Source organism: Taudactylus pleione, unplaced genomic scaffold (assembly GCF_031769625.1).
Source record: "Taudactylus pleione unplaced genomic scaffold, aTauple2 ptg000711l, whole genome shotgun sequence".
Lineage (NCBI taxonomy): Eukaryota > Metazoa > Chordata > Amphibia > Anura > Myobatrachidae > Taudactylus > Taudactylus pleione.
The window spans coordinates 7,589,511-7,617,301 of NW_028285113.1; the positions used below are offsets into that span (position 1 = coordinate 7,589,511).

A 27,791-nucleotide genomic window follows, 5' to 3' on the forward strand; every position below is an offset into this window, starting at 1 on the left:
TAATGATTCCAAAAAAAACCTTTAATGTGGCATGAAAATTAGACAAACAATTGGACAATTAACGCGACATTTGGGAGAAAAAGTTAAGAGCATGTGAGCTGACGAAACGTCGATACAGAACAATTAACCTCCCTTTATAATCCACTCAAAGTTTAATTGTAATGAGGGTCGATGCTCAACGTCCTTCTGCTGAGAAAATGAACAATAAATAATGACACTGGAGGAAAACTTTTGGCAAAAGAGGGAATCTGCTTAAATAAGTCGACTTGTAGCAGTGGGCTAAGTATTTGTGCCAAGATAAGAGAAGCATTAGAGGGGCCGGGATACAGGAGACTGGGAGACGGACAAGGCTCTTCACTATTTATCACAGCGCAAAAAGGCATCTCCTGTTGACCAAAGTTATATTAACATCAGAGTTATTTCTAATATCCAGCACTTTGCAGACTCTTAAACCAGCTCATAATTCACATAACAATATCTAACAGAGGCTCATTGGATGACCTGGACAATCTTCACATGCTGTGAGCAGAGCAGCCACCTATTTCCTTCCACTAGGTGAAGTTCTACTGACCAAAACTAGTATACATGACCAGTTCCCATAAACCGCAGCCACCAGACTGGTACACGATGTTAAGCAGAGCTAGATGGCAGGATAGATGGCAGTCACATGATAGAGACTGCCCAAGTTTAGCGGCTTACGGGTAGAAGGGGATATTGTAAAATAAAAAATCAATTAAACCAAAGTGGGATTCCCCTTTACATACGCCTCTTTGTGCACGTATTAGTATTAAAGAAAAGGATGCTTAAAATAAGTCCTATTAACGGTTCTAACAACAAGCTTAAAGACCCATTAACAATACATTTGTGGAAACTGTTGCGAGAGTTAATAGGTTAGGAATATTCAGACTCTTAACATGTGAAATTGCAGTGTTTTACCATATTACGAATATACCGGTCACTCCCCCACCGGTCTCTGCAGCGTCACTGAGAAACGACAGGAGACTGCAATTCTATATCGCTCTACAGCAGCCCTGTCTGACGTGTTCGCCTTCCAGCCGTTGTGAAACTACAAATCCCAGCATGCCCTGCCACAGTTTAGCTATTAGTTAATGCTGAAACTGTGGCAGGGCATGCTGGGACTTGTAGTTTCACAACAGCTGGCGAATCACAGGTTGGCCAGGCCTGCTCTACAAGGACTTTAGACACAAGAGCTTTCAAGAAAACGCTGTGTCCAATTGCTATTACTAACTAGTCATAAATTCAAAAATTCTACTCACGTTTAAAAAAAAAAAAAAAAAAAAAATTGGGGGCAGGGAAAGAAAAAAAATAAATAAAAAAAATTCCTTTTTTTTGTTTAGAATAAAAACATAATCGGGAAAACTGCAACCCGAAAAATTAATGTTGCATATGACTCTGGCCAGGGGGAAAAAAAAAAATTAAAATTGAAACAAAACAAAAACAAAACAACTATACATGTGTTTTTGTATTGTAGGATCTAGAACAAGCAGGACGTGTCAAGCAACCAAAAAGTGTTCTTTTCATCCGTGACTCATCATTGCAAACACAACAGATACTCCCAGCGCCTCTGAATAATTAATTAGGGTGGAAGCCAACACTCGTCCTTTGAATTAATGGTTTAAACGGTTAGAAAGCCTGATAACAGGTTCGCATATTCCAAAACCTTTATCTGTATTGAAAACAAGTGTAAACTTCATTAGACTTTAAATTGTATCAACACCAGCAGCCAATCTGATGTAGGTCATTGCCGATTTCACGTGTAACAAGTAAATGTCAATTCCATATAGAAGAAAGAAAGAAAAAAAAAAGTAAGTAAGCGACTTCGGCAAGGATGAAAATATTCTTCAAACACTTCATGTTAGGGCATCTGAAAGTTCACGTGTTTTATTTTCCCCAGATTAGATCTTGCTATAATGTCTGACGGACTTTATTCCACTCAACAAATTCATCAAGGAGAACGGGCCCTGGAAAAGATTGTTAGGGATGTATTATTCGTTACTGCTTTAATGGATTTTTTTAGGACACACAACTTACTGGCATGAAGAGCTGTCAGTGCAGCGTTCAAGGATGTTTAATAAAGTTACAGAAGGGGGAAGAGAGGGGATGGGAGTCCTGGACCACAAGAAATGGAGCTAAATATCAGAATAGCAGCTGTACCAGCAACTAATGGAGCATACACACGGTCAGATTTTTCTTCAGATGTGAACGAAAACCATTTTAAAAATCGTTCATATCTGAAGGAAAATCTGACAGATGAACGATGCGCGTTCCCGATTGTTAGATAACGATATCTGACATCTGATGTGTTTGCAGTCAGATTTGGACGATTCCATTCATTTTAATGCAGTCAAAAATTGTTCAAATCGTCGGTCAAATCGTTCATCTGACCGTGTGTATGCACCTTAAGCACAATATTATTACAAATGGCTGCTGGGATAGGGAATTGTAAGTTATAATTGGGATAAAGGTTCCATAAAGAAAAGGGAAAAAAAACCATGGCCCTTCCCAAATCACTGAATTTCACGGCCATCAACAGCTATGTAAGCTGATCTTATCATTAACGTAATGGCAGAACCAACTTTGCTTCTACCACTCTCAACATACTATAGTCACCTTACAGAGAGAGAGAGTGTCGATTCTAAGGGGTCTATTTACCAAGTAGTGTTAGGAGACAAGCGGGTCGATGGTGCCCTAGTGCGCATGCGCACGACGGAGGGAGCTCCGTCGTGCGCATGCGCGAGACCCGGGGAGCGACGGGGAAGCCGTCGCTCCAGGTCTCGCACCAAAGGGGGTGTGCTGTCGATGTTGATTGACAGCACGCCCCCTTTGGTGGGCGTGCCGGGGGCGTGGCTGCCAGGCGGAGGCGTTCCCATGGGAACGCCTACCGTCTGGGTCCGGCCCCACTGACATCACTAGTGATGTCAGTGGGAGTGATTTTGGCTCTGATAGAGCCAAAATCACTCCAGGGCTTGCGGTCACCAAGACCCTACTGGGTCCGGCCCCACTGACATCACTAGTGATGTCAGTGGGAGTGATTTTGGCTCTGATAGAGCCAAAATCACTCCAGGGCTTGCGGTCACCAAGACCCTACTGCAGGGTCTCGTCGCAAGCCCGATGGTCGCTCGCATAAGCTGTGGGTGGTAACCCACAGCTATGCGAGCGTCCAAGAGGCCGCTCCAAGTTTAGGTAGGAGGGCCCTGATTCAGAGCGAGCGCTCTGGTCAAAGCGTCCGGCTCTGAATCAGGCCCAGAGTGAAAAGTGATAAGGTGCCAGCCAATCAGCTCCTGTCTCCTAATACTGAAGATATTAGCCGGATTACACAGTATTACGAGGCATAGATACAAATAACAGCACATAAACTTACATGCGCCATCTTCATCGTAGTTGCTAAGGTCGGCATGGACAGTCCGGCTAAATTCTAACACATTGTACCACTGGTCTTTGTTCAAAACTCTGTATTTCGATTGCTGTTAAAAAAAAAAAAAAAAAAAAAAAGAAAACAAGCGGACAGATTAGAGTGTTCATCATTTGCAATAAACTAAAAATGTATTGTTTGTGATGGGTCAATGGAGAGCACTTAAAGCATGAACAGCATTTAGTTTTGAGTGGCGTTTAAGAAGTTATTAATGGAAAAAAATTCTTCTCGTTGATCCTCCGTTTTCCATACAGTAACAGCCCCTGATGCTCTCCTCTTATCAAATTGGACAGCTTTTAATGAAAAAAAAATTGGGAGTCGATCGTTAATCACACAGCAAACCTTGTAGTACACTAGACAATGTGTGATCTGCGCCCTCTAGTGGTGGCACCCTAGCACTTATGAACACATGTCTGAATTGCTTTGTTAAGGTTTGACCGCCTGGGGACCAAGGGGTTTATTTACTAAACAGCCGATTATCGGCGGCACTGAACGGTGAATTTAAAACCGCAATAACAATAAGGCATAACATTTCTTACTATTGATGTTTTAAATACAGCTGACAAAGCTAAAGCTGGGTAGACACTTAACGACATGTGTACCCAGCGATCCGACCGGAAACCCCTCCCCTGCCGACGGGCCAACATATCGGGTGGTCCATACACACTGGGCGATCCGGTACCCGTCCACCAGATATGCTGGCCCCCTGACGCATAGCACTGCATGGGATAGTCAGCCGCGTCGCCTGATTTTACTGCATGTACAAAAGATCAGGCGATGAGGCCGACGACCCCATGGAAGTGCACACTACACACTATTAACGATTTGTCGATCAGATGCGTCCGAATCGGCCAAATCGTTAACAGAATCGTGTAGTGTGCGCCCAGCTTAAGGATGATTGTCCGCTTTAAAATCCTGTTGTTATATAAAGAAACCTCCAAGGCTTACATATTTACATACGCAAGAAGGAAAAGTGCCGACACGGCCCAACCACCTCTCTCTTCTCTTACCTCCAGATATTGAAAAAACACAGAAAATAAGGGCCACGTTCTTCCTAGCAGCAGCGCCAACATGGATTTTGCCGTGTCGATATCCAGACTTCGCTGGTCTTTGTCCTACAGTGTTGTACAAAAATATACCTTGCATTAATAAAGCTATACCCTGCTCCATGTTATATTGTAACATTAGCAAGAAGGATTGCATGCAAAAGAAAACCTAATTAAGAAATAAAGAAAACCAATGGCGTCAATCCAATTACCCGCGAATACACCGCAGGAGCGAGTTCGCTTGACAACAAGCCACACTTTACGGCCACAAGAACTCGCTCAAAACTGGGCAAATTCGGGCTGAGAGCGGGACACGAGATGCGGCGCTGTTGCATGCATTTTAACACCATGGCAACGGCAGCTCGCACCCTTCGCGGGTAATTGGATTGACCCCCATGTATTTACAGAAGAAAAAAGTCATTTTGTCATGATTAAAAGAATGAGCATCGATGAGTCCTACCAACCAGTACATATTTTTGGAGCGTGGGAGGAAACAGGAACACCCAGAGGAAACCCACGCAAGCATGGGGAGAATGTACAAACTCCACAGTTAGGGAATTGAACCCAAGACCTCAGTGCTGTGAGGCAGTCACGCTAACCAATACACCATCCGTGCTGGACAGTAGCAGAGTGCAGGCTACTCCGCGGCTAGTGGTGCCCGTTGTGTTGTCATAGGAGCCGTTTGCAGCCCATTATCTCTCTGCATTTGGCACATATACTGCATGCTGCCAAGGTGGCACATATACTGCATGCTGCCAAGGTGGCACATATACTGCATGCTGCCAAGGTGGCACATATACTGCATGCTGCCAAGGTGGCACATCCTGATAAAAGTCTGTAAATTGTAGCAGCAAGGCTGCTCTTACTTCAGACAGAAATTCAATTGAAATGATGTCAAATTAAAAAATTTAACTATTATTAAATAACCTTCAAATATAAATAGAAACTGCTTATATATGTTTGAGCGACACCGTTCTTTGAAGTAATCTCTTCTATAAGTGCCATTACATAAGGCTCTGCCGCTAATAATGTAACTATTACATTGATAATGCATTCGAAGTTAAGAATACATTTTGTATAATCTTAGAAGAGGTTTTGTAGACAAAAATATATGGATAACCTCAAATATGAAATAAAAAAAAAAGATGTGTCCCTTGTGCAAGTGAGCGTTCTGAGCGATATATGGTTTTCTTCACTCGTATTCGCGTCATAGACACAATGCGATGTGACAAAACCGCTCCACGAGACTGCACCGATTCATTTGATATGTGACATCTGTGTGTCAGAGTCTGAATCTGTATACGAAGCACAACGGAACTTGGCGTGAAATAAAAATGCGGCATCGTCGCTCTTCGTATAAAGTATTCAAACTTGGACGCACACAGATATACAACATGTTACATATCAAATTAAATCAGTGCAGTCTCGGGAAGTGGTTTAAAATAAAATCCAAAAACCTGATATGTAAAACAATATGTAATTATGTCCCATATGATTGTATACATGTATGTGTGTTAAAGCAGTAACCACCCAATACGCTTCTTCTACATGTGGAGACAGGTTTGGAAAAGAGAAACAAATGCACTTACAATGTCACAGCCCATTGGGGACAGTGTCTTCAAACGTACTTACCCTTGCAAAATCAAAAGCATATCGGTAAATATTCTTAAAGGCAGTGTTATCATTTAGTTGAGCGCGTAGATAATCAAATTTACCCTGTAACTTTTCTGTGCAGTCACATCTTAAATACAAGCATGAGAAGCGGATTAAGAAGCAGATTAACAAAGTAACGGGATAACATGGAACGGAGAGCAATAATATTGGTTCACGCTGGTGAGGAAAATAAAACAAACGACCAAAAGTTAATTGCGATCAGACTTTTAAAATGCTTCAAAAACTTTCAAAAAATCATTTTGAATACAACCATGTTTTAAAGTCCAGGGAGCATACATGTGTTGTCTCACTATCTCACTATGGCCCGTATTCAATTCGAGCTGAGCCACGATACTTTTTGCCTACATCGCGTGTTTTGTAGGTGGAAAAGTATCGCATGCGTGCCCGCGTATCGCCGTATTCAATTTAAAAGTAGGTAAAAAACGGGATCCGGCGAAACTTAAACAAGCGGAAAGTACTGTCAGCTTTGGGGAAATCAGCCTGACACCCCCCCAAAAGATGCTCTGACATGGGGGTTCCCTATGGTACACCCCGATTTGGCTTGCTGAAGGTATCTGTTGTGTTTAAACGGGCTCAATAGCTGCTAAATAGCATTCTTGTATAAAAGTGATACAGAATAGTATTCTGGAGATTTTTTTGCAGAAAATAACTTATCCCAGCAAATTTGGGTACTTGAAAATGGGGGCCAGCATATTTTAAAGTTGCTAAAGTTAAGTTTAAAAAAAACGTGAAAAATCCACCTGCTGCAAGCACCTGCAAAAAAAAAAAAAAAAAACACACCTGGGGCATACCAGAGTCAAGTTCGCTAGTTTTTAACTTTGTCCCCCAACATTTTTTTTTTCGCCCCCAAATTCAAAGAGATTTTTTTTGGGAGTGTCCTTAAATGTTTTTTAAAAAATGTTTTTGACACAGTTTACCTTTGGGGGACTGTCTGAAGGCTGAACGGGGGTTCCCGCAACGTTGCACCCCAAAACCCCAATTCTGCACTTTTTTCCGCCTGGTATTCATAGGCGAAACTTTTCCGCCTAATACATTGCATTGACTTTCCGCCTAGGCGGAAGGCGGAAAGCCTTCCAAATTGAATACGGAGAAATAGCAAAACAGGCTAGAAATGACGTCATCGGCGAAAAGTTTTCTCCAAAAACAGGCGAAAACGGCGTTTCGCTCCAAATTGAGTACGGGCCTATGAATGCAGGGAGGTCTGTTACACGGATAACTAATCACAATGTCTGGTGCGATGTCAGTGTGCTATAGCACCAATGTGTAAACAGGCCCGAACACAGTGAAGAAGTTCATTCCCCCCCCCCAACAGGCAGTCTTATTCTTTTATAACATGATGCATATGTTGCAGATGTCCATATACATCTCCTATGATCAACCTCCAATTGACTGCGATGGGTAACAGCAGATTTGGTCCATTTGCATTATTTTAGTATTCCCAAAACATCATAAATTATATGTACTTTTTTCATCTTTTTTTTGTTAAATAATTACAATACACACCCCACACTTAAAGTGACTTACCACCACTTTGACTCCCCTCCATAATTAATCCCATTAAAAAACCCTTGCCTCTCTCCCACCTATCCTGTTCCCAACCTCCTGGTATAATTTAGGATGTGTGCTGTTGGTTTTGGTATACCAGGAGGTACCCCAACACCTTGGGCTTGCCAACCAATAAAAACCCTAATTTGTAACTACATCCCAGCCACAAGAGTTTAATTCCTGCTGGTAGAACCAATCCGCAACCTAATATTTAGCAATGCCCCCTCTATGCATGGGAGAAATCCCATGGACAGGGGTTTAATGCTTAGACCAGTGGTTCCCAAACTTTTTTTTGAATCACGGCGCCCTAGAGTATCAGCATTGTTTTCGCGGCACCCCTATGCCAAAAGCTTGTTATTGAGAGATTCAGAAAACAAATGTAGTAAAGTGAAGTAGATAAAGCTAACCTGTCATCCATAGGTTCCGTTATGTGGTGGGGGACAGGTTTGTGCTTCTATTTGTCCACATATTTACATTGCATTGATCATACATAACTTGATTTGGTGCTGGACCACCAACCTGAGGTGCCCCCTGCAAGTGTCCTGTGACACCCCAGGGTGCCACGGCGCAGTTTGGGAACCACTGGCTAATAGTGCATACACACGTAGCGATTTAAAAGGAAGATTTGAACGATAACAATATGGTTATCTATCAAATCGTCCTTTTAAATGGACCCTATCAACTTACCTTTGACCAGCGATGCGCCGGCACGTATGGGCGATAGCGATATCGCCCATCATCCCTGCATGCTGGACAACCTGTATCGCTGATCGCGGGTCGCTTTAGTTGCTGGCAAGTTGGATGATCTTATGTAGATCATCCAACACACCAGGGAAAGTGCAGTACGATCTGCCAGCGATATCGTATCGCTGGCAGATCGCTACGTGTGTACGCGCCATTAGACACAATGTCATATAGGCCCAATCTGTGGGAAACGCATTGAGGGAAATGGAGCAGCCTTACCCACTTCTGTTAGGAACGAGTGAAATGGTCTTATTACAAAAACAAAAAGGATCTTACTGTAATGAGGTCATCCCTTTTAGCCATTCCTCCTTTGTGAAAAAGCCCATGTTTTCAGCCTCTAGTTTCCAGGCCAGAACCAACATGATTATCTGGAAAACACAAAAAAGTGAAGAATACAAAAACAAAATACAAAAATTATATCTAGACCAGAGATTAATAAAAGATAAAAAGGAAGTTTCTATGTAAGCAGCAGTCTTATGTTTTTCTTCTTTTTGTAATCCCTTTCTTAAGGCTGGAGGGGAGGGGGGGGGGGGGGGGGGGGGGTCAGGACAGATGATGGATTAGATGCCATTACTAGTAGGTATGGAATTGTAAGGAAGAAAGCTGGACTGTTCTTCTCCCTTAAACCCTTCTCAGATTTTCACTAAGCCAGAAAGAAGACATGGTCAACAAGTGTAGCAAAGTAATGAGCAATGCCCGGATGGGCTAGTGTATGACCAACCAACATCCATTGAGAAAGGGATATAAACCGTGACAGTGAGGCTGCTGTTATTTCAGACAGATGTTTGTACAAAAAGAAAAAAAATATATAGATTTTTTTCTCCTCCTGTTGTAGGAGGGAAGGGGGGAGCTGGCAGGTTACACATGGTGGGAACCAAAGCCACCAAGTGGTAATGTAGAAGCAGATGTCTGGATTCTCATGGTGTCCTTGTAAAACACAAAGTAGGGAGCTTGCATGACAAGAGTTAAAGTTAGGGATGCTCTTGGCTGATCCAATAGCAAACACACTCCTCAAGCTCTGCACTTAATACCGATTAGGAAGTGCCCCTCCCAACTGTACACCCCAGAGATATAGACCTCTGAGACGAATGAAGCAAACGTCTCAGCACAGTGCAGGATATATTCTTTACGGCCTGGGAGTATGTAAGATACTGCATTTGCATTGTCAGTTTGTACAGGACAGAGGACCAACATCCAGTAGATGGCTCTGAGGGCCTAATTCAGAACCGCTCGCGAGCGCAGGACGCTCGCAAGCGGGTCGATGGTGCCCTAATGCGCATGCGCACGACGGAGGAAGCTCCGTCGTGCACATGCACGAGACCCGCATAGCGACAGCCAAGCTGTCGTTATGGGTCTCGCACCAAAGGGGGCGTGCTGTCGATGGTGAGTGACAGCATGCCCCCTTTGGTGGGCGTGCCGGGGGCGTGGCTGCCAGACAGAGGCGTTCCCATGGGAACGCCTACCGTCTGGGTCCGGCCCCACTAACATCAGTAGTGATGTCAGTGGGAGTGATTTTGGCTCTGATAGGGCCAAAATCACTCCAGGGCTTGCGGAAGCGAGACCCTACCGCAGGGTCTCGTCGCAAGCCCGATGGTCACGATGGTCTTGACCATCATCATTGCCGCTCGCTATAGCTGTGGGTGGTCACCCACAGCTATACGAGCGGCCAGGAGGCCGCTCCATTTTAAGGTAGGAGGGCCCTGAATCAGAGCGAGCGCTCTGGTCAGAGCGTCCGGCTCTGAATCAGGCCCTGAGCTCCAGGATGTTGGTCAGAAAAATGGACTATGGAGGAGACAATTTTCATTGGGCACAATGGTAAAGAAAACTACCACAAAAAGGAGAGCAGAGAAGGGGTCTAACTACGGACAGACGGCACTGGACCATCCACCATCAAAAGGAGGTAAGAATAAGGTGAAAGGTCTACATGGGGCTTGCAATGTGACTGAGAGGCATATGGTCTAAAAAGAAATCATGTAGAACTAAGCATAGCAGAACACCTCCAGGATCATCAATCATGGTTGTATATGGATTGGTAAAGACAATGAGAGATTAGCCATTTAACAGCACAAACTACATCAAAAGAGATTGAACATGGACATTGACGAGCCTAGCCAAAGCTTAGACCTGAGGATAACCCCACCATGGTCCAAACCTCAGCTGGTCAGCTCCTATTTTGACTCACCAGGTCCTGGAACCTGATGATCTGGTCCCTTGTCCTATAAGCCTGAATCACTTAACCAAGACTCCCATATTGTGTGTGCAAAACTTGTTAATGGCAATTAGAGATAATACATGGCAGAAGAAGCAGCCCGTCTCACGCACAGAGACTACAGGAGAACCCCTGAAAGCTGCATACTATAGGACTTACATTTTCTGGTTCTACGCCAATGTCTTCACAGAATTTTTCCATAGCCTCTGGCCCAACAATTTCATCTGGACCTGTCGAATAAAGTTAAATAAATTCATGGTGCACCAATAAGAACATTTTTGTTTACAGTGTGAGGAAAAAGGCTTTTAGCACAGCAGTGAATTGGTGTATAGGTAAATACCAGACATACATCACACAAATCCGATAGAGCGTTTGTTACCTTCCATTGAATCCTTATCTGTTACAGAGTTTACTATCTATCTTACCAGGAGATGGAGAACTACAGTTCTAGATTTCCCTTCACTACCAATCCCCCATGCATAAAGCGGTAGTCTGCTTTTTGGACAACAGTTACATCTTTGGTTGTCAAAACCATAACTTAGAACTTCAAAAGGAGGTTCACCAATCCTAACACTGAATGTGGAGTTTGGATGTTCTCTTCATGTTTGAATGCGTTTTGGCTAGATACTCCAGATCCCTCACACACTCAAAAAACATACCGGTAGGGGGGGGGTGGGGGGGTGGGTGTGGGTGTGGGTGTGTGTGTGTGTGTGTGTGTGTGTAAGAAATTTAGACTGTAAACTCCACTTAAACAGGGACTGATATGATTAACAAATAATCTCTGCACAGCGATGCGGTAATTGGTGGCACTATATAAATAATAGAATGATAAATAATAATGTGGGGGCATATTGTGCAAGAAGTGCTTTCAGAAATGAAGACCTAGACCACAAGCTATAACACAAAGTTTTACGGATGAACTCACACAGAGGAGTAAAGAGGGGGCGTGCTGGCCACAGTTTCATTTGGAGAGTTCACCAGAACCATGAGCAATAGGGAGACTATCAGGCAATGCTCAATGATGTTTCCAACAACTCTCTCCGAAAAAAAAGAGGATATAACCCAAACGGTTACTTCTCTTCAGTTTGGTGTAATAATTATGCAAAAGGACCACCAGCAGCCCTGCGTTCCACTTGCCAGATTCCTCTATCAATCTCTGTCCACAGGACCAATATATAATATGTGATTTCACAAGAGCAGGGAAGATGGATATGGTAGCAGTCAACCGTACTAGCTAGGGAACATTTATTTATTATGGTTTTCTCGGTTAGTTCCTGTACTACACTTGGAAAACGAACAGGCTCTCACATCGATGCAGCATGCCTTAAAACGCAATACTAGGGTCCCGTGGTGACCACAATGCATCACAATACTCTCTACCCAAGGGACCTCCATGTCCATTCATATCCAGAAAGGGCCACAGTAAAGAAGCCAGAAACCTGGAATGGCACAAAAAGAGGCAAAGTGTGAACCACAATTGCAGTCTATAGCATCTAGCCATCTCACTACAGAGGAGTGACCCCATAATATCGGCTAGCACTACAAAATGGATCACAGGAGGGGGGACAGTGGAAGCTTACAGCTCAGGTGTTACACTCTGTATAACCAGAACATAAATACACAGACTAGAAGAAAATAATACGTTTGAAATTAGAAAATAACCTATACACTGTTGTTACCAGCAGGGGGTGCAGTTTCATTGCAGCCTAAGGACCTTGGTAATACCAGTGTAAGAACGTTGCAGTAAGTCTGGCAAACAATTAGTAAAGGCAAATACATGATCCCTTTATATACCACTATCCTCATTTACTGCTAGATATATTGTCTAACAAAAAGCTTTAGTGCATTAGCCCAAAAGTATGTTTTCCCACCTGTGACAGTGTACATTATAAATCAGAAGTATAAAACGGAATTCCTGTTTAATACGGGGCATATAATCACTTTCACTATTCCCAGGTGTATCTGTAAAACAGAGGCAGGCTCTGCGGCTTATCAGCTGCTCGGGAGCCAAGTGTCCTTTCAGCAACTGCTAAACAGCAACAGAATGCCAACCTCTAATGTACAGGTTGGGTCTCCCATATCCAAAATGCTTGGGACCAGGGGTATTTTGGATAACGGAATATTCCGTATTTTGGAATATTTGCATACCATAATGAAATACCTTGGGAATGGACCCAAATCTACACACAGAATGTATTTGTGTGTTATATACACCTTATACACACAGCCTGCAGGTACTTTTATACAATATTTTTTATAATTTGTGCCTTAGACAAAGTTTGTGTACATTGAACCATCAAAAATCAAAGGTTTCATGATCTCGGTCATGGCAAAATAATTCCGTATTTCGGAATATTACGTGTTTCGGAATATTTGGATATGGGAGACTCAAGGGGGGGGCGATTCAATTGTTTTTTTGGGCGTGATAATTAATGAGCGCCCAGATTGCTATTCGATTGTTCTGGGTGCTCATTAATTATCACCCTCTTTGCCGCCTAAAAGACTAGGTTTAGCCATCTAAAATGGCTAAACCAGCCTTACTTCCTGGTTAGGGCGCGCTATCTGCGGTTAACGCGCCCTAACCAGGGTGTTTTAGACACATTTCCGCTCGCGCACGCCTAAGTGCATGCAGAAATGCCGGCACCGGCGGCTATCGCGCCCCGACAGAGCAACAATTGAATTGCTCTGTCGGGCTTCTAAAAAAAAACAAACAAAAAAAAAAAAAAACAAGCCGCTGGCTAAACTTTTGAATTCCCCCCAAGTAGTCACTGCCCTATAGTTAGAGAATATATTTCTATATGCCACAGAGATAAATACTTCTGGTTCCCACAAAAGTATGGCAAGATACAAAATACAAGGCTGTTACCCTGAAATTCAATTGCTGATCTATTAATAAGTAATGTATGCCCCCCTCATACACTATTACACTATTGCCGCAGTCGCGCCTAACAGTCCTTTTGCGGTGCTCTCGGGTCCCAGACGACTCTGCTTGCGTATATTTCGCCCGAATGTGTCTTAGTTGCAATGCAACCACTTGAAGAGTCTTCACCGATTAATTTGAATTGCGACACGTTTATCCGTGTGCGACTGAATCAGAATACGACTTGAAGCGCCCACAGCTATTTTTTCATGCCACGTTCCGATGTACAGACTCAGCCGCGCACAGATAAATAAGTGCGGCATACCAAATGAATCAGTGCAGTCTCGTGAAACGGTTTAGCATTGTGACTAAGACGCAACATTTGGGCGCAACATTCCGCAAAATAAGACGCTGCACTACTGGCTGCAGCCCACTTGTGCCAGGCATCTCGCACCGCATGGAATATTGCAGCTAAGTGTATGAGGACACATCTAAGATATTCACCTGTATGCATCTCTGCATTGTACTACCGCTAACTGTACTCTGCAAGTGCACAAGTGCACATCGCACCAGCGCTATTCTTGGTGCAGAAGAGTAGTTGGTATTTACGCATGCACACAGCTGTGCATAGCCTTCATGTCCACGCCACGTAGCTACGCCCTATCAGCCACATAGAACATTGTGACAACATAGAGACAGATATGTCCGTATGTGTGCATGCTCAGCTTTGCAGAAGTACACGATGTCTAGTTTGTACCAACATCGTGTGCGATGGGACCTGGCGGAGTGCTGATGCTGGCAGCAAAAGAGCAAAGGTGCAGGGGGGGTAGCAGGGGCATTGCTAGCTACATCCTCAGATCTTTCTGCATGTACAAAAGATCTGGAGATGCAACGAACAACCTGCGAGAGCACATTGGATTCGTGGCAGTGGGTACACACTACACAATTTGTCGTTCCGATGTGTCGGAAGCAGCCAAATTGCTCAACATATCGTCTAGTGTGTACCCACCTTTAGTGTCTGTTCCACAAGCCAAAGACAAGTAGTAAGCAGGCTGAGCATGGCGCTGTCCCAGGTGATGAATGTATGTACAATACAAGGTGCATCTTTACTGACCTGCATACTCATAAAACCAAGCCAGGCACTTCTTGCTAGAAAACAGATCTTCACTTATTATTCTAGTTGGAGTTTGTGTCCTGCAGTAACTGAGGGAAACAACAATAAAGAAACAGAGGAACATTACAAAAGGGGAAATGGACTGACACGTGCACAATTTTCCTGCTTATAAGCAGAAACAGATACAACCATAATGACCTTACAGCAGACATGTTGGTGCTCAGCAACGTATTAATTAGAACATTGGCGCATGCTGAACATATAGCGGTAAGGAGGTCTTCTGATCACTGGCCCACAAATACTACACACTGGGTATAAGGTACTACTAAACTGGTGGACACAAGGGTCTGCTGTGTACATGGGGATCTCTAGTATTTATTTACACTTACTTATATAGCGCCAGCATGCTCCATTACGCTCTACGGTGGCTATGGGCACAAAGTTATAATAAAACTGCTTCCACTCCCAGACATTTGATTCCGGCCCTATATTCTGGTATTGCCAGTGGGAGTCATTGAATCTCTGCAATGCTGCACTTTAATACGATAGATCGATATTTATCACATGCACACATTGATGTGTCCTTACATTCCCTTAATACAGGGGGTCTTCAACCTTTGGCCCTCCAGCTGCTCTGGAACTACACATCCCAGGATGCCCTGCCACAGTTTTAGCATGCTGTTATATCAAAACGGTTGCAGGGCATGCTGGGATGTGTAGTTCCACAACAGCTGGAGGGCCAGAGGTTGAAGACCCCTGCCTTAATACATTACTGCCATGTTCACGGTACAATCATACGACGGTAATACCTAGTTATTCTACATTTCTTGAGGTTCATGTCATCGGTAGAGCAAGATTTTCTCTTTTTTTTCACAGGCATATTGTGGTGAGGGGATATATGATGTATAATGACACAGTCGGAATTTCTGCAAAAAAAAACAGTACATTGAATCAGAAAATATAAATCACAATATGATGTCCGGTGCGGTAATGAATCATATTAATACAAAACAACTAGATAGTAATTTACAATGCACCCGTCACCTACACAGCGGAGGAAGCATCAGCGTATTCATGAGGATGTAAATCACCGCCGAGGTCCTGAGGCATGGCTAGCATACACAAGACACCGGCTTCTAGTTATTTTATAGGAATATTGGCTGCGTTTCACAAAAGCATAGGGATTACAGACACCCGCATTATATATACACACACAAGCAGCTATTCACTGTACAACCAAAACTAGGTGTGCGTGTAATAGGGATCAATGATTCTTATAGTTTATAAAAATGCTAGACTCCGTAAATGACTTGAAGAACTACAAGCTTTGAAACATCAGCACAGACCATATGATAGAATGTTATATCCATGGTTACTACGAAATTATAATGTATTGGAACCTTTTCTCCTGGAGCATATTACGTCATCAGGCTGCCAGCTTACAGTACACTGGTGTCACAGGGACTTCTCTCCCCACCAACAACTAACGTATATAATGCCAGGTTACTTACGACAGAGAGAGAAGAGCACATTTAAAACTAACGGCGCCGATTCAGAGTCGGACGCATTTATTTTCCAACAACGCACGCGCAGAAGCAAATTTGTGCATTTTTGCCCGTCTCCGTCCCATTCTGAGGAGGAAGGATCTCTGCTGGATCTTGCGTTGCGCGAAATGGGCGGTGACAAAGCGATCACATGCGAGTGCGAATTGAGTGTCGTTGGCGCGTAGCTTGAGGGCGAACAGGGAAGGGAAGCCAATTTCAGAGGGATCTCTTGCCCTGAGCATGGGGCTGGCACGCGTGCCGATACGGATGGAAAAACTGTGGGCTGAGTGGATCCTCACGTTAACATACGCCAGTAAATCTGGCTGCCGCAACATCACGCAAACACAGCCACTTTGCGTCGGACTTATAACGTTCTGTGTGTTATTAAGCTGTACGTTGCCAGTAAGCTTGTGACCAGCCATATTACGAATGTCTGATTTCTAAACACACCTTTCAAAGTACTGAAGTGAGTACTAAATACTTACATAATTTGAACCTTTCTGTATAGAGACTCGATGTGATTGTGTCCCTTAAAAGTGCTGTAAATATGGAGAGAAAAATATTATGTTACCACATCCATTATAGAGTCTACTTGGAAGCAAGAAAGAGAAAATAAAATAAGGAAAGAAAATATGCTGCACCATAAAGCAGAACTCTGCTGACAAGATCAGTTCCGTTATCAAAACATACTCTCAGCAATATGGGCAACGTTAAATTACCGTAAACGATTTCCTGGGAAAAGGCTGCTTTTTAGGCAATTAATGAAACACTAGAAAGGAGGTCTTATTATCAAATACTGCATTTAGTTGCAAAAGTTGCATTGAACTACAGTAACCAATCAGCAATTAGACTGCATCGGTCTAGAGCAAGTTAGAGCATGAAAACAAGTGTCTAATTGGTGGTTCTAGTTTAGTACAAATTTTAGAAACAGAAGAGATTTATCCAGTAAATGGTGCATGATGGATCAGCACTTAGGGATGATGTAAAGTTGCATGCTAGCCTGATTAGCCGATGGATCTTGTCATTTTTAACGCTGCGCTTGCTGGTAACCGAGCGTATACAACTACAAGCGGATTAGACCCGTACGCAACTCACGTCTCCATTTGTGGCTGAGTGGCCGGTAATGAGGCGTTTGTACATAGGCTAACCTGAGTGAGCCTGTGTTGTGGGTGTGTAGGAGGCGCCGACTTGAACGGATCTCTTGCATCAGACACAGGACTGGTGCAAGTTGACACTGAAAATTATCATGACCTCTTCCACAAGCGGATGGATAGTGCCAGTGTGGTCACATAGATGGGTGCAACTAGGCTAATGGGCAAATATCTCAAGTTATTTCCAAACATGCACTATACGTCCAATTGTGTGAAACTGTGCATGAGTCCCTATCTGCAGAATCCATACCACCTTATGACATAACTAACAGCCTGGGATATTGTTTTAACTGTATTCAAAAGAGATCATCTTCCCTTCAAATCACCACATCATCATCACCACCACTACAATTTCCCCCCCCGAGTCTCTGGCTGTCACCTGTGCTTACCCAAGAAGCAACCAAAACTCTTCTCCATTCTCTAATCTCCTGCCTCAACTACTGCAACTTCCTACTACCTGGCATTCCCAAAATCCCCCTATAACCTGTCCTAATTGCTGCAGTAAGATGCATCTTCCTCTCGTCGCTGCACTCTGCAAATCCTTACATTGACTCCCTGTGTCATCCAGAATGCAATACAAATGACCCACCCGCGCTTAACAAGGTGTCAAAGACACTGAACCTTTAAATCTCAATGTACTCTACCTATGTATGACCTGCTTCTCCATTATAACCACCTCCACTACGAAATGCCCTAACACAACTGATCAGCACATCGTCACGCTACTGGCAACAATGCTACCCCCACTAGTACATCACCACCCTACTGGCAACAATGCTACCCCCACTAGTACATCACCACCCTACTGGCAACAATGCTACCCCCACTAGTACATCACCACCCTACTGGCAACAATGCTACCCCCACTAGTACATCACCACCCTACTGGCAACAATGCTACCCCCACTAGTACATCACCACCCTACTGGCAACAATGCTACCCCCACTAGTACATCACCACCCTACTGGCAACAATGCTACCCCCACTAGTACATCACCACCCTACTGGCAACAATGCTACCCCCACTAGTACATCACCACCCTACTGGCAACAATGCTACCCCCACTAGTACATCACCACCCTACTGGCAACAATGCTACCCCCACTAGTACATCACCACCCTACTGGCAACAATGCTACCCCCACTAGTACATCACCACCCTACTGGCAACAATGCTACTCCCACTAGTACATCACCACCCTACTGGCAACAATGCTACTCCCACTAGTACATCACCACCCTACTGGCAACAATGCTACTCCCACTAGTACATCACCACCCTACTGGCAACAATGCTACTCCCACTAGTACATCACCACCCTACTGGCAACAATGCTACCCCCACTAGTACATCACCACCCTACTGGTAACAATGCTACTCCCAATAGTACATCACCACCCTACTGGCAACAATGCTACCCCCACTAGTACATCACCACCCTACTGGCAACAATGCTACTCCCACTAGTACATCACCACCCTACTGGCAACAATGCTACTCCCAATAGTACATCACAACCCTACTGGCAACAATGCTACTCCCAATAGTACATCACCACCCTACTGGCAACAATGCTACTCCCAATAGTACATCACCACCCTACTGGCAACAATGCTACTCCCAATAGTACATCACAACCCTACTGGCAACAATGCTACTCCCAATAGTACATCACCACCCTACTGGTAACAATGCTACTCCCAATAGTACATCACCACCCTACTGGCAACAATGCTACTCCCAGTCACCCTACCGCCAGCAATATTACTCCCATTAGCACATTGTTATCCTACAAGCAGCAACACTACACCCACTAGCACATTGTCGCTATACTGCCAGAAATACGACCTCCACTAGCATATTCACCCAACTGCCATCAAATACCCCCAACAGTACATAGTCGCCCTAATACCATTAGCACATCACCCTACTGCCAGCAATACTACACCCACTAGCACATTATCCTGGCAATGCTACTCCCACATCGTCCTAGCCCTCCTGTCAGGCAATGCTACTCCCACATCGTCCTAGTCCTCCTGGCGGCAATGCTACTCCCACATCGGCCTAGCCCTCCTGGCGGCAATGCTACTCCCACATTGTCCTAGCCCTACTGGCGGCAATGCTACTCCCACATTGTCCTAGCCCTACTGGCGGCAACGCTACTCCCACATCGTCCAAACCCTACTGGCGGCAACGCTACTCCCACATCGTCCAAACCCTACTGGCGGCAACGCTACTCCCACATCGTCCAAACCCTACTGGAGGCAATGCTACTCCCACTAGCACATCATCATCACCCCACTGACAGCAATGCTACGGCCATAAGCACATCATCATAACCCTACTGCCAGCAATACCCCACCCACTAGCACACAGTCACCCTACTGCCAGAAATGCTACTCCAACTAGCACATTGTTAAAGAAATACTACACCCATTAGGCACATCTCATGAGCAGGTCCCTCCCTAATCTTTGCTTCCCAATCTGCGGTTATCTTGTTTATCTTGAGTGTCCCTGTTTTATGTGTGATCTGCTAACCCTGCTGTCGCACACTGTAACACCATGACAATCATCAGTATCAATTATGACAAAAAAATAAAGACGTGCCATGGTGTGCCGCGAATAAACGCCACTCTTCCTCTGCATTTAGAAGACATGAGGGACCTTGCAAACAGCAATGAAAACAATGTACAATTACCAATGCAAGGCTCACGTGACCATGGGCCACTTTCTGTGGTCACTTGAACTTTGAACACTACTATGATTAAGCTGAAGTGTGTGTGAGGTCAGCATAGTACACCATCTTGTTTCTGATATCCATCTTACAGAAGTTACTTTGAGAGATTATATATATATATATATATATATATATATATATATATATATATATATATATATATTATAAATACACAAAATTACTCAAAGAAAAAGATTTCTGCATTGGACAAGCTTCTTGCTATAGGGCCGTATTCAACTAGCGGCGAAAATCCATTTTCGGCGAAAAAGTTTCGCTGATTACGTCATTTCGCCCGTGGAAACTTATTATTGTGGCGACTTTTCGCCGGTGCGAAAACGCAATGCAATGTACCCGGTGGAAAAGTTTCGCCTATGAATAGCTGTCGGAGAAAAGTGCAGCTAACGCGAGCATTTAAGTACCCCAAATATCTTCAGCAGGGCTATTCGGGGGCATCTACCATGATCCCCAATATTAGTGCATCTTTTGGGGGGTGTCAGGCTGATTTCCCCAAATCGGACAGCACTTTTCCGCTGTTTGAGTTTCACCGGGACGCGTTTTCGCGTCCTTTGGAATTGAATACGGGGATAAGCGGGGACGCACGTGATACTTTTTCGCATGCAAAACCAGCGATGTCGGCAAAATGTCCGGCATGCGAAAAGTACGGGACTTTTCACGGCTAATTGAATATGCTAGATTTGGTGATATACATAAGGCATAAGTACTAGGGTGAATATGCACAACAAAAATGTACATACAGCGATAGACTCCAGGGTAATGATCATATAAATATAAAGAAACATACAGTGTATAGACCAGGGAAAATCATTGCAAGTATATAGAAGTACATGGATCATGCAGACTTCAGCATATAGAGGGAATACATTAGATAAATATAATCATGTGAATGTATTAGAATCTAAGGTAATATCATGTAAATATAGGAGGACATTATTTGTACAAATTTATATGGTCATGTAATGTAGTAGAATAATATACATAAGGGGACATGATCATGTAATGTAGTAGAATAATATACATAAGGGGACATGATCACATGATCATGTAATGTAGTAGAATAATATACATAAGGGGACATGATCATGTAATGTAGTAGAATAATATACATAAGGGGACATGATCATGTAATGTAGTAGAATAATATACATAAGGGGACATGATCACATGATCATGTAATGTAGTAGAATAATATACATAAGGGGACATGATCATGTAATGTAGTAGAATAATATACATAAGGGGACATGATCATGTAATGTAGTAGAATAATATACATAAGGGGGACATGATCATGTAATGTAGTAGAATAATATACATAAGGGGGACATGATCATGTAATGTAGTATAATAATATACATAAGGGGGACATGATCATGTAATGTAGTATAATAATATACATAAGGGGACATGATCATGTAATGTAGTATAATAATATACATAAGGGGACATGATCATGTAATGTAGTATAATAATATGCAGAAGGGGGACATGATCATGTAATGTAGTACAATAATATGCAGAAGGGGGACATGATCATGTAAAGTAGTATAATAATATGCATAATGGGGACATGATCATGTAATGTAGTATAATAATATACATAAGGGGACATGATCATGTAATGTAGTAGAATAATATACATAAGGGGACATGATCATGTAATGTAGTACAATAATATACATAAGGGGACATTATCATGTAATGTAGTAGAATAATATACATAAGGGGGACATTATCATGTAATGTAGTAGAATAATATACATAAGGGGACATGATCATGTAATGTAGTAGAATAATATACATAAGGGGACATGATCATGTAATGTAGTAGAATAATATACATAAGGGGACATGATCATGTAATGTAGTAGAATAATATGCATAAGGGGACATGATCATGTAATGTAGTAAAATAATATGCATAAGGGGACATTATCATGTAATGTAGCATACCAATATACATAAGGGGACATGATCATGTAATGTAGTAAAATAATATACATAAGGGGACATCATCATGTAATGTAGTAGAATAATATACATAAGGGGGACATGATCATGTAATGTAGTAGAATAATATGCATAAGGGGGGACATGATCATGTAATGTAGTAGAATAATATACATAAGGGGGACATGATCATGTAATGTAGTAGAATAATATACATAAGGGGGACATGATCATGTAATGTAGTAGAATAATATACATAAGGGGACATGATCATGTAATGTAGTAGAATAATATACATAAGGGGGACATGATCATGTAATGTAGTAGAATAATATACATAAGGGGGACATTATCATGTAATGTAGTAAAATAATATACATAAGGGGACATCATCAGGTAATGTAGTAAAATAATATGCATAAGGGGGACATGATCATGTAATGTAGTAGAATAATATACATAAGGGGGACATGATCATGTAATGTAGTAGAATAATATACATAAGGGGACATGATCATGTAATGTAGTAGAATAATATACATAAGGGGGACATGATCATGTAATGTAGTAGAATAATATGCATAAGGGGGACATGATCATGTAATGTAGTAGAATAATATACATAAGGGGACATGATCATGTAATGTAGTACAATAATATACATAAGGGGACATGATCATGTAATGTTAGTAGAATAATATGCATAAGGGGGACATTATCATGTAATGTAGTAAAATAATATACATAAGGGGACATGATCATGTAATGTAGTAGAATAATATGCATAAGGGGACATTATCATGTAAATATATAAAGGAACACACACCCAGGGATACATATGGGGTGTGATCAATATCCCGACACTTGTCAGAATCCCAGCACCCTGAAGGTAAGCAGCGTGGTTGGTGGCAAGGGTTAGAGTTAAGCACTAGGGGGATGGTTAGGATTAGTATGCGGGGAGGTTAGGTTTAGGCATTACGGGGGAGGTTAGGGTTAAGCACCGGGGAGGGAGGGTTAGGATAGGGAGAGGGGAGGGCTGGAATATTGACCAACAAGTGTCAGTACTCTAACCCTGTTGGGATGCCAGCGTCGGGATTGTGACCTCCGGGATCCCGAGCGCCGGCATCCCGTACCCATCCCGATATATACTAGGGGACAGGGTAAATATACAGGACAGCACAATGATATGTGCTAGGAGAAATTATTGTGTAAATATCTAAGGGTGAACACAGTGATACGTAGGTACGTACAAGGGGACATTATCATGTAAATATATGAGTGCATCATGGGAACATACAGGAACAGTGACATGTACTGTACAGTACTAGAGAACAGTATCATGGGAATATAGTGACATGTATAATGGGAATATTCAGAAAAGCTATGACATGTACATGGGGACAGTATAATATAATATACAGGAACACACAGATAGTGCTCACTTTAGCTCCGGCAGCAGGCAGGGTGCCGGGCCTAGAGCTGGGGCACTTCGGCGCGCGCCTGAATAGGGGGCGTGGCCAAAGAAAATGGGGCATGTCTTTATGACGCGTTCCCTTTTCGTCACTCCTGGGGGCGTGCCGGGCAGCCCCCAATCGCTGCGGTCACAGTGAATGGATGCTGGGCGCATGCGCACAGCATCCATTCGCCAGCGGTGACTGCTGCGCCGCCATTTTCACCACCCGCAGGACACTGACCCGCGGTTGGAGACAGAACCTGCAGGCTGTCTCAGCGGGGCGCCGCGCTGGAGGGCAGGGTGCTTTCGACCCTTCAGAAATAGGGCAGGGCACGGCGCCCCACTAAAACAGCCTAGCGGGAACACTACACAGAGACATGCACATGGGGGACAGTATAATATACAGGAATACAGTGACAGTATAATATAGGGATCAACACATTTTTGTAAAATCTAGGAGCCAGCTTAAAAGTTTAGGAGCCAGACCATCATTGGGGACCAAAATATAAGAAAACTTGTATAGACCACCACACATGTCCCATAAATGGCCTTTATCTCCCTGCATGCCATCAGACACCTGTTTCAAAGGTTGAACTATCTAGCACTGACTAGCTACAGGGGTAGCAAAGGTGCGTCCCTCTGGCTGCTGTGGAACTACACATACCAGCATGTCCTGCAACAAGTTGGCTGCTAGAGCATGCTGGGAAGTGTAGCTCCATATCAGCTGGAATGCCTCATGTTGCCTACCACATCTAATGCTGGGCATACACTATACAATTACCTGTTAGATATCTGTCTGGTTGGAATGAAAACCTGGTAATGTATGGGAGCAAATGACAATCGACCATTTGCTCACAAACACTGGAAAACAGCCAAAAATGGTCGTTCAGACAAATGGGTTAAAACACACAAATTTAACCAATTTGATCAATTGTTTTTTTTGTCTGCTTTCCAGTGTTTAAGACCATATGATCGACTGTCATTTGCTCCCATACATCACCAGGTTTTCATTCCAACCAGCCAGATTGGACAGATATCTCACAGAAAATTGTATAGTGGATGCCCAGCTTTACACCTCTCCTTTATGAGATAACTATTGCAGAGTCCTTTACATATATGGAGATTACACTAAAGCTGGACATCCACTATACAATTTTCTGTCAGATATCTGTCCAATCTGGCTGGTTGGAATGAAAATCTGGTAATGTATGGGAGCAAATGACAGTCATCCATTTGCTCACAAACACTGGAAAATAGCCAAACATGGTTGTTCAGATAAATTGGTTAAAACACACAAATTTAACCAATTTTTTGTCCTTTTTTCAGTGTTTAAAACCATATGATAGATCATTTGCTCCCATACATTACCAGGTTTTCATTCCAACCAGCCAGATTGGACAGATATCTGACAGAAAATTGTACAGTGGATGTGGATAGAGGCTAACACAAAGTGACATGCACATGGGGGCAGAATATTATACTGAAACACAGTGACAGTATACTATATAGGAATACACAGTGACATGCACATGGGGACAGTATAATATATAGGAATACACAGTGACATGCACATGGGGACAGTATAATATATAGGAATACACAGTGACATGCACATGGGGACAGTATAATATATAGGAATACACAGTGACATGCACATGGGGACAGTATAATATATAGGAATACACAGTGACATGCACATGGGGACAGTATAATATATAGGAATACACAGTGACATGCACATGGGGACAGTATAATATATAGGAATACACAGTGACATGCACATGGGGACAGTATAATATATAGGAATACACAGTGACATGCACATGGGGACAGTATAATATATAGGAATACACAGTGACATGCACATGGGGACAGTATAATATATAGAAATACACAGTGACATGCACATGGGGACAGTATAATATATAGGAATACACAGTGACATGCACATGGGGACAGTATAATATACAGGAATACACAGCGACATGCACATGGGGACAGTATAATATACAGAAATACACAGTGACATGCACATGGGGACAGTATAATATATAGGAATACAGGGACATGTACATAGGGACAGTATAATATACAGGAATACAGTCACATGTACATGGGGACAGTATAATATACAGGAATACACAGTGACATGCACATGGGGACAGTATAATATACAGGAATACACAGTGACATGCACATGGGGACAGTATAAGGGATGTAGTTATGAGACTGGTGGCCATGATGCCACCAGTCTCAATCCCAACGCAGGAAGCCCGACAAGGGATTTAAGATAGGCGTCGGTATTTCAAAGCCTCTCTTAATCCCGATGCCAGAAACCAGGAGGACGACAGCCCAAACGATGTTAAGCCGGGGCGCCCTTAGTGTTACCTGCAGGGGGGCGGGTTAGGTAGCACAGCAGGGTTAACGTTAGGTTTAGGCACTAAAGGGGAGGGTAAAGGTGCCTACACACTTAGTGATATTTTACACGATCTGCCCGATTCCGAAGCATCGGAACGACAGATCGTGTAAAATATGTCCTAATCGTGCGTCTCCACTCACGATCACGATGAGAGTTCCCGCTGGTCGTACATCGCATCTTCAGATCTGCCGTGCTGTACGACAGATCTGCCAATCTGGGACACGATGCACTGGAAAAAGAAGGATGCGCGACAGATCGTTTGTCACATTTTTACACCAAATCGTGTGCAGGACTGCCGGGAAGTTCAAGGGAAATCGTACACTATGTCGCATCGTGAGCACTTCGCCAAGTGTGTAGGCACCTTTAGGGTTAGGCTACAAAAAGGGAGGGTTAGGGTGAGAAGGGGGGAGGGTAAGTATACTTACCCAACCCCTGTCGGAATGCCAACCATCGGCATGCCACTGTCTGTATGTTGACAGAAGGCATCCCGACAGTCGGCATTACATACTGATTCCCAGTATAATATACAGGCATACACAGTGACATGTACATGGGGACAGTATATTATGATATAGAGGAACACAGTGACATGTACATGGGGACAGACGATTATACAGAAACACACAGTGACGTGTACATAGGGAAGTCTAATATACAGGAACACATAGGGACATGTACATGGGGACAGTATAATATACAGGAACACATTGGGACATTGCCCTGGGAACATACAAGTAGACACATGGTAGAGCGGCATATGATCAGGCACATACAGGAGCACGTATCCTCCTACTGTATTATTCCCTACGACGTAGAAGGATGTGACCTGTATACATAGACAGCATAGCCCGTGGCAGGCAGCCGGTGTACGGGAAGCCAGGGATCCCATCCCCGATATAGTTACCTCTCAGCTCCGGGTCGTGCTGCAGCCCAGGCGGGAGAGCACGGAATCCCTACTGCTGCTGCCGGCGGCCGGTGGTGGATGATGAAGTCGCTGAGCTGACGACGTCTCGGGAAGCCTTGATGACGTCACATAGAAAGACAGCCAATCGTGAGAGAGTGCTGTGTGTGTCACACCGGCAACTACTGCCAGCAGAACTGCCCTCACTGCCCTGCCCTCACTGCCATAAGAACTACTGCACTGCCCTCACTGCACTGCCCTCACTGCCATAAGAACTACTGCACTGCCCCTATTGCCGGCACTTTACCCACTGAATTGCCAGCACTGCAGTATTACTTTCACTGCACTGCCCTCAATACCAGTACTGCCATTACTGCCAACACTTCAGTGCCCACCAGCACTGCACTACGCTATAAGCATTGGCATCACACAATCTGACGTACTGCAGACTCAGGACCTGATTCAGAGGTTTGCGTCTTTTTCCGCTGCACAATTGCTTCTTTATGTTAATGCCACAGCCGATGGGATTCATACAGAGATGCCCACCGGTTGCAGCGCTTATCCGTCGCTTTGCGGAATTAGTTATACCATCGATCGCACCATCGAACATTTCACAAGCTTTGTGGAGGCGTAGATTGTCCATCTGAACATGGCTGCCAAAATCAGTGCAAATGCGGCAAAAGCCACAGTTGCTGACTGCAACACTGCTGCGTCTAGCTTACCACCCCCCTGACCACCCAGGAACGCCCAAGGAAATTGCCTCTCCCTGCGTTTAAATTTGTCCTTTGACTTTCGGTGGTAACCAATGGGACGCAAGCATAGTGCGGTTCGGAAATATGCGCAGACTGAAAACATTGGCCGCTTGCATGCGGCATCGACTTAATGGTGGGATGGCCATCGGTCGGTTAACCAACAATGGTGATATTGGTGGTTAACCTTGATGGTATGAAACTATCAACAAGGGAACAATCGATGGTTTAATTCACCGAT

General features: G+C 43.6%; 1 protein-coding gene across 2 annotated transcripts; it reads right to left on the reverse strand.

Moving 5' to 3' along the window:
- On the reverse strand, positions 1 to 26,946 carry DCUN1D5 (defective in cullin neddylation 1 domain containing 5). 2 transcript variants are annotated; one of them, XM_088456673.1, is made up of 10 exons: positions 26,805 to 26,945; positions 16,655 to 16,708; positions 15,435 to 15,551; positions 14,626 to 14,714; positions 10,811 to 10,881; positions 8,719 to 8,810; positions 6,112 to 6,220; positions 4,444 to 4,548; positions 3,383 to 3,485; positions 1 to 1,982 (listed from the first exon to the last, which is right to left on the reverse strand). In XM_088456673.1, exons 3-10 carry the CDS (start codon positions 15,503 to 15,505, stop codon positions 1,927 to 1,929), a joined length of 696 nt encoding a protein of 231 aa, XP_088312799.1. In that variant the 5' UTR covers positions 15,506 to 15,551; positions 16,655 to 16,708; positions 26,805 to 26,945; the 3' UTR covers positions 1 to 1,926. The 2 variants fall into 2 exon arrangements, with proteins under 2 accessions (XP_088312799.1, XP_088312800.1); XM_088456674.1 differs by lacking the exon at positions 16,655 to 16,708 and having other exon boundaries at positions 26,805 to 26,946.
- Positions 26,947 to 27,791: the final 845 nt, after the last annotated feature.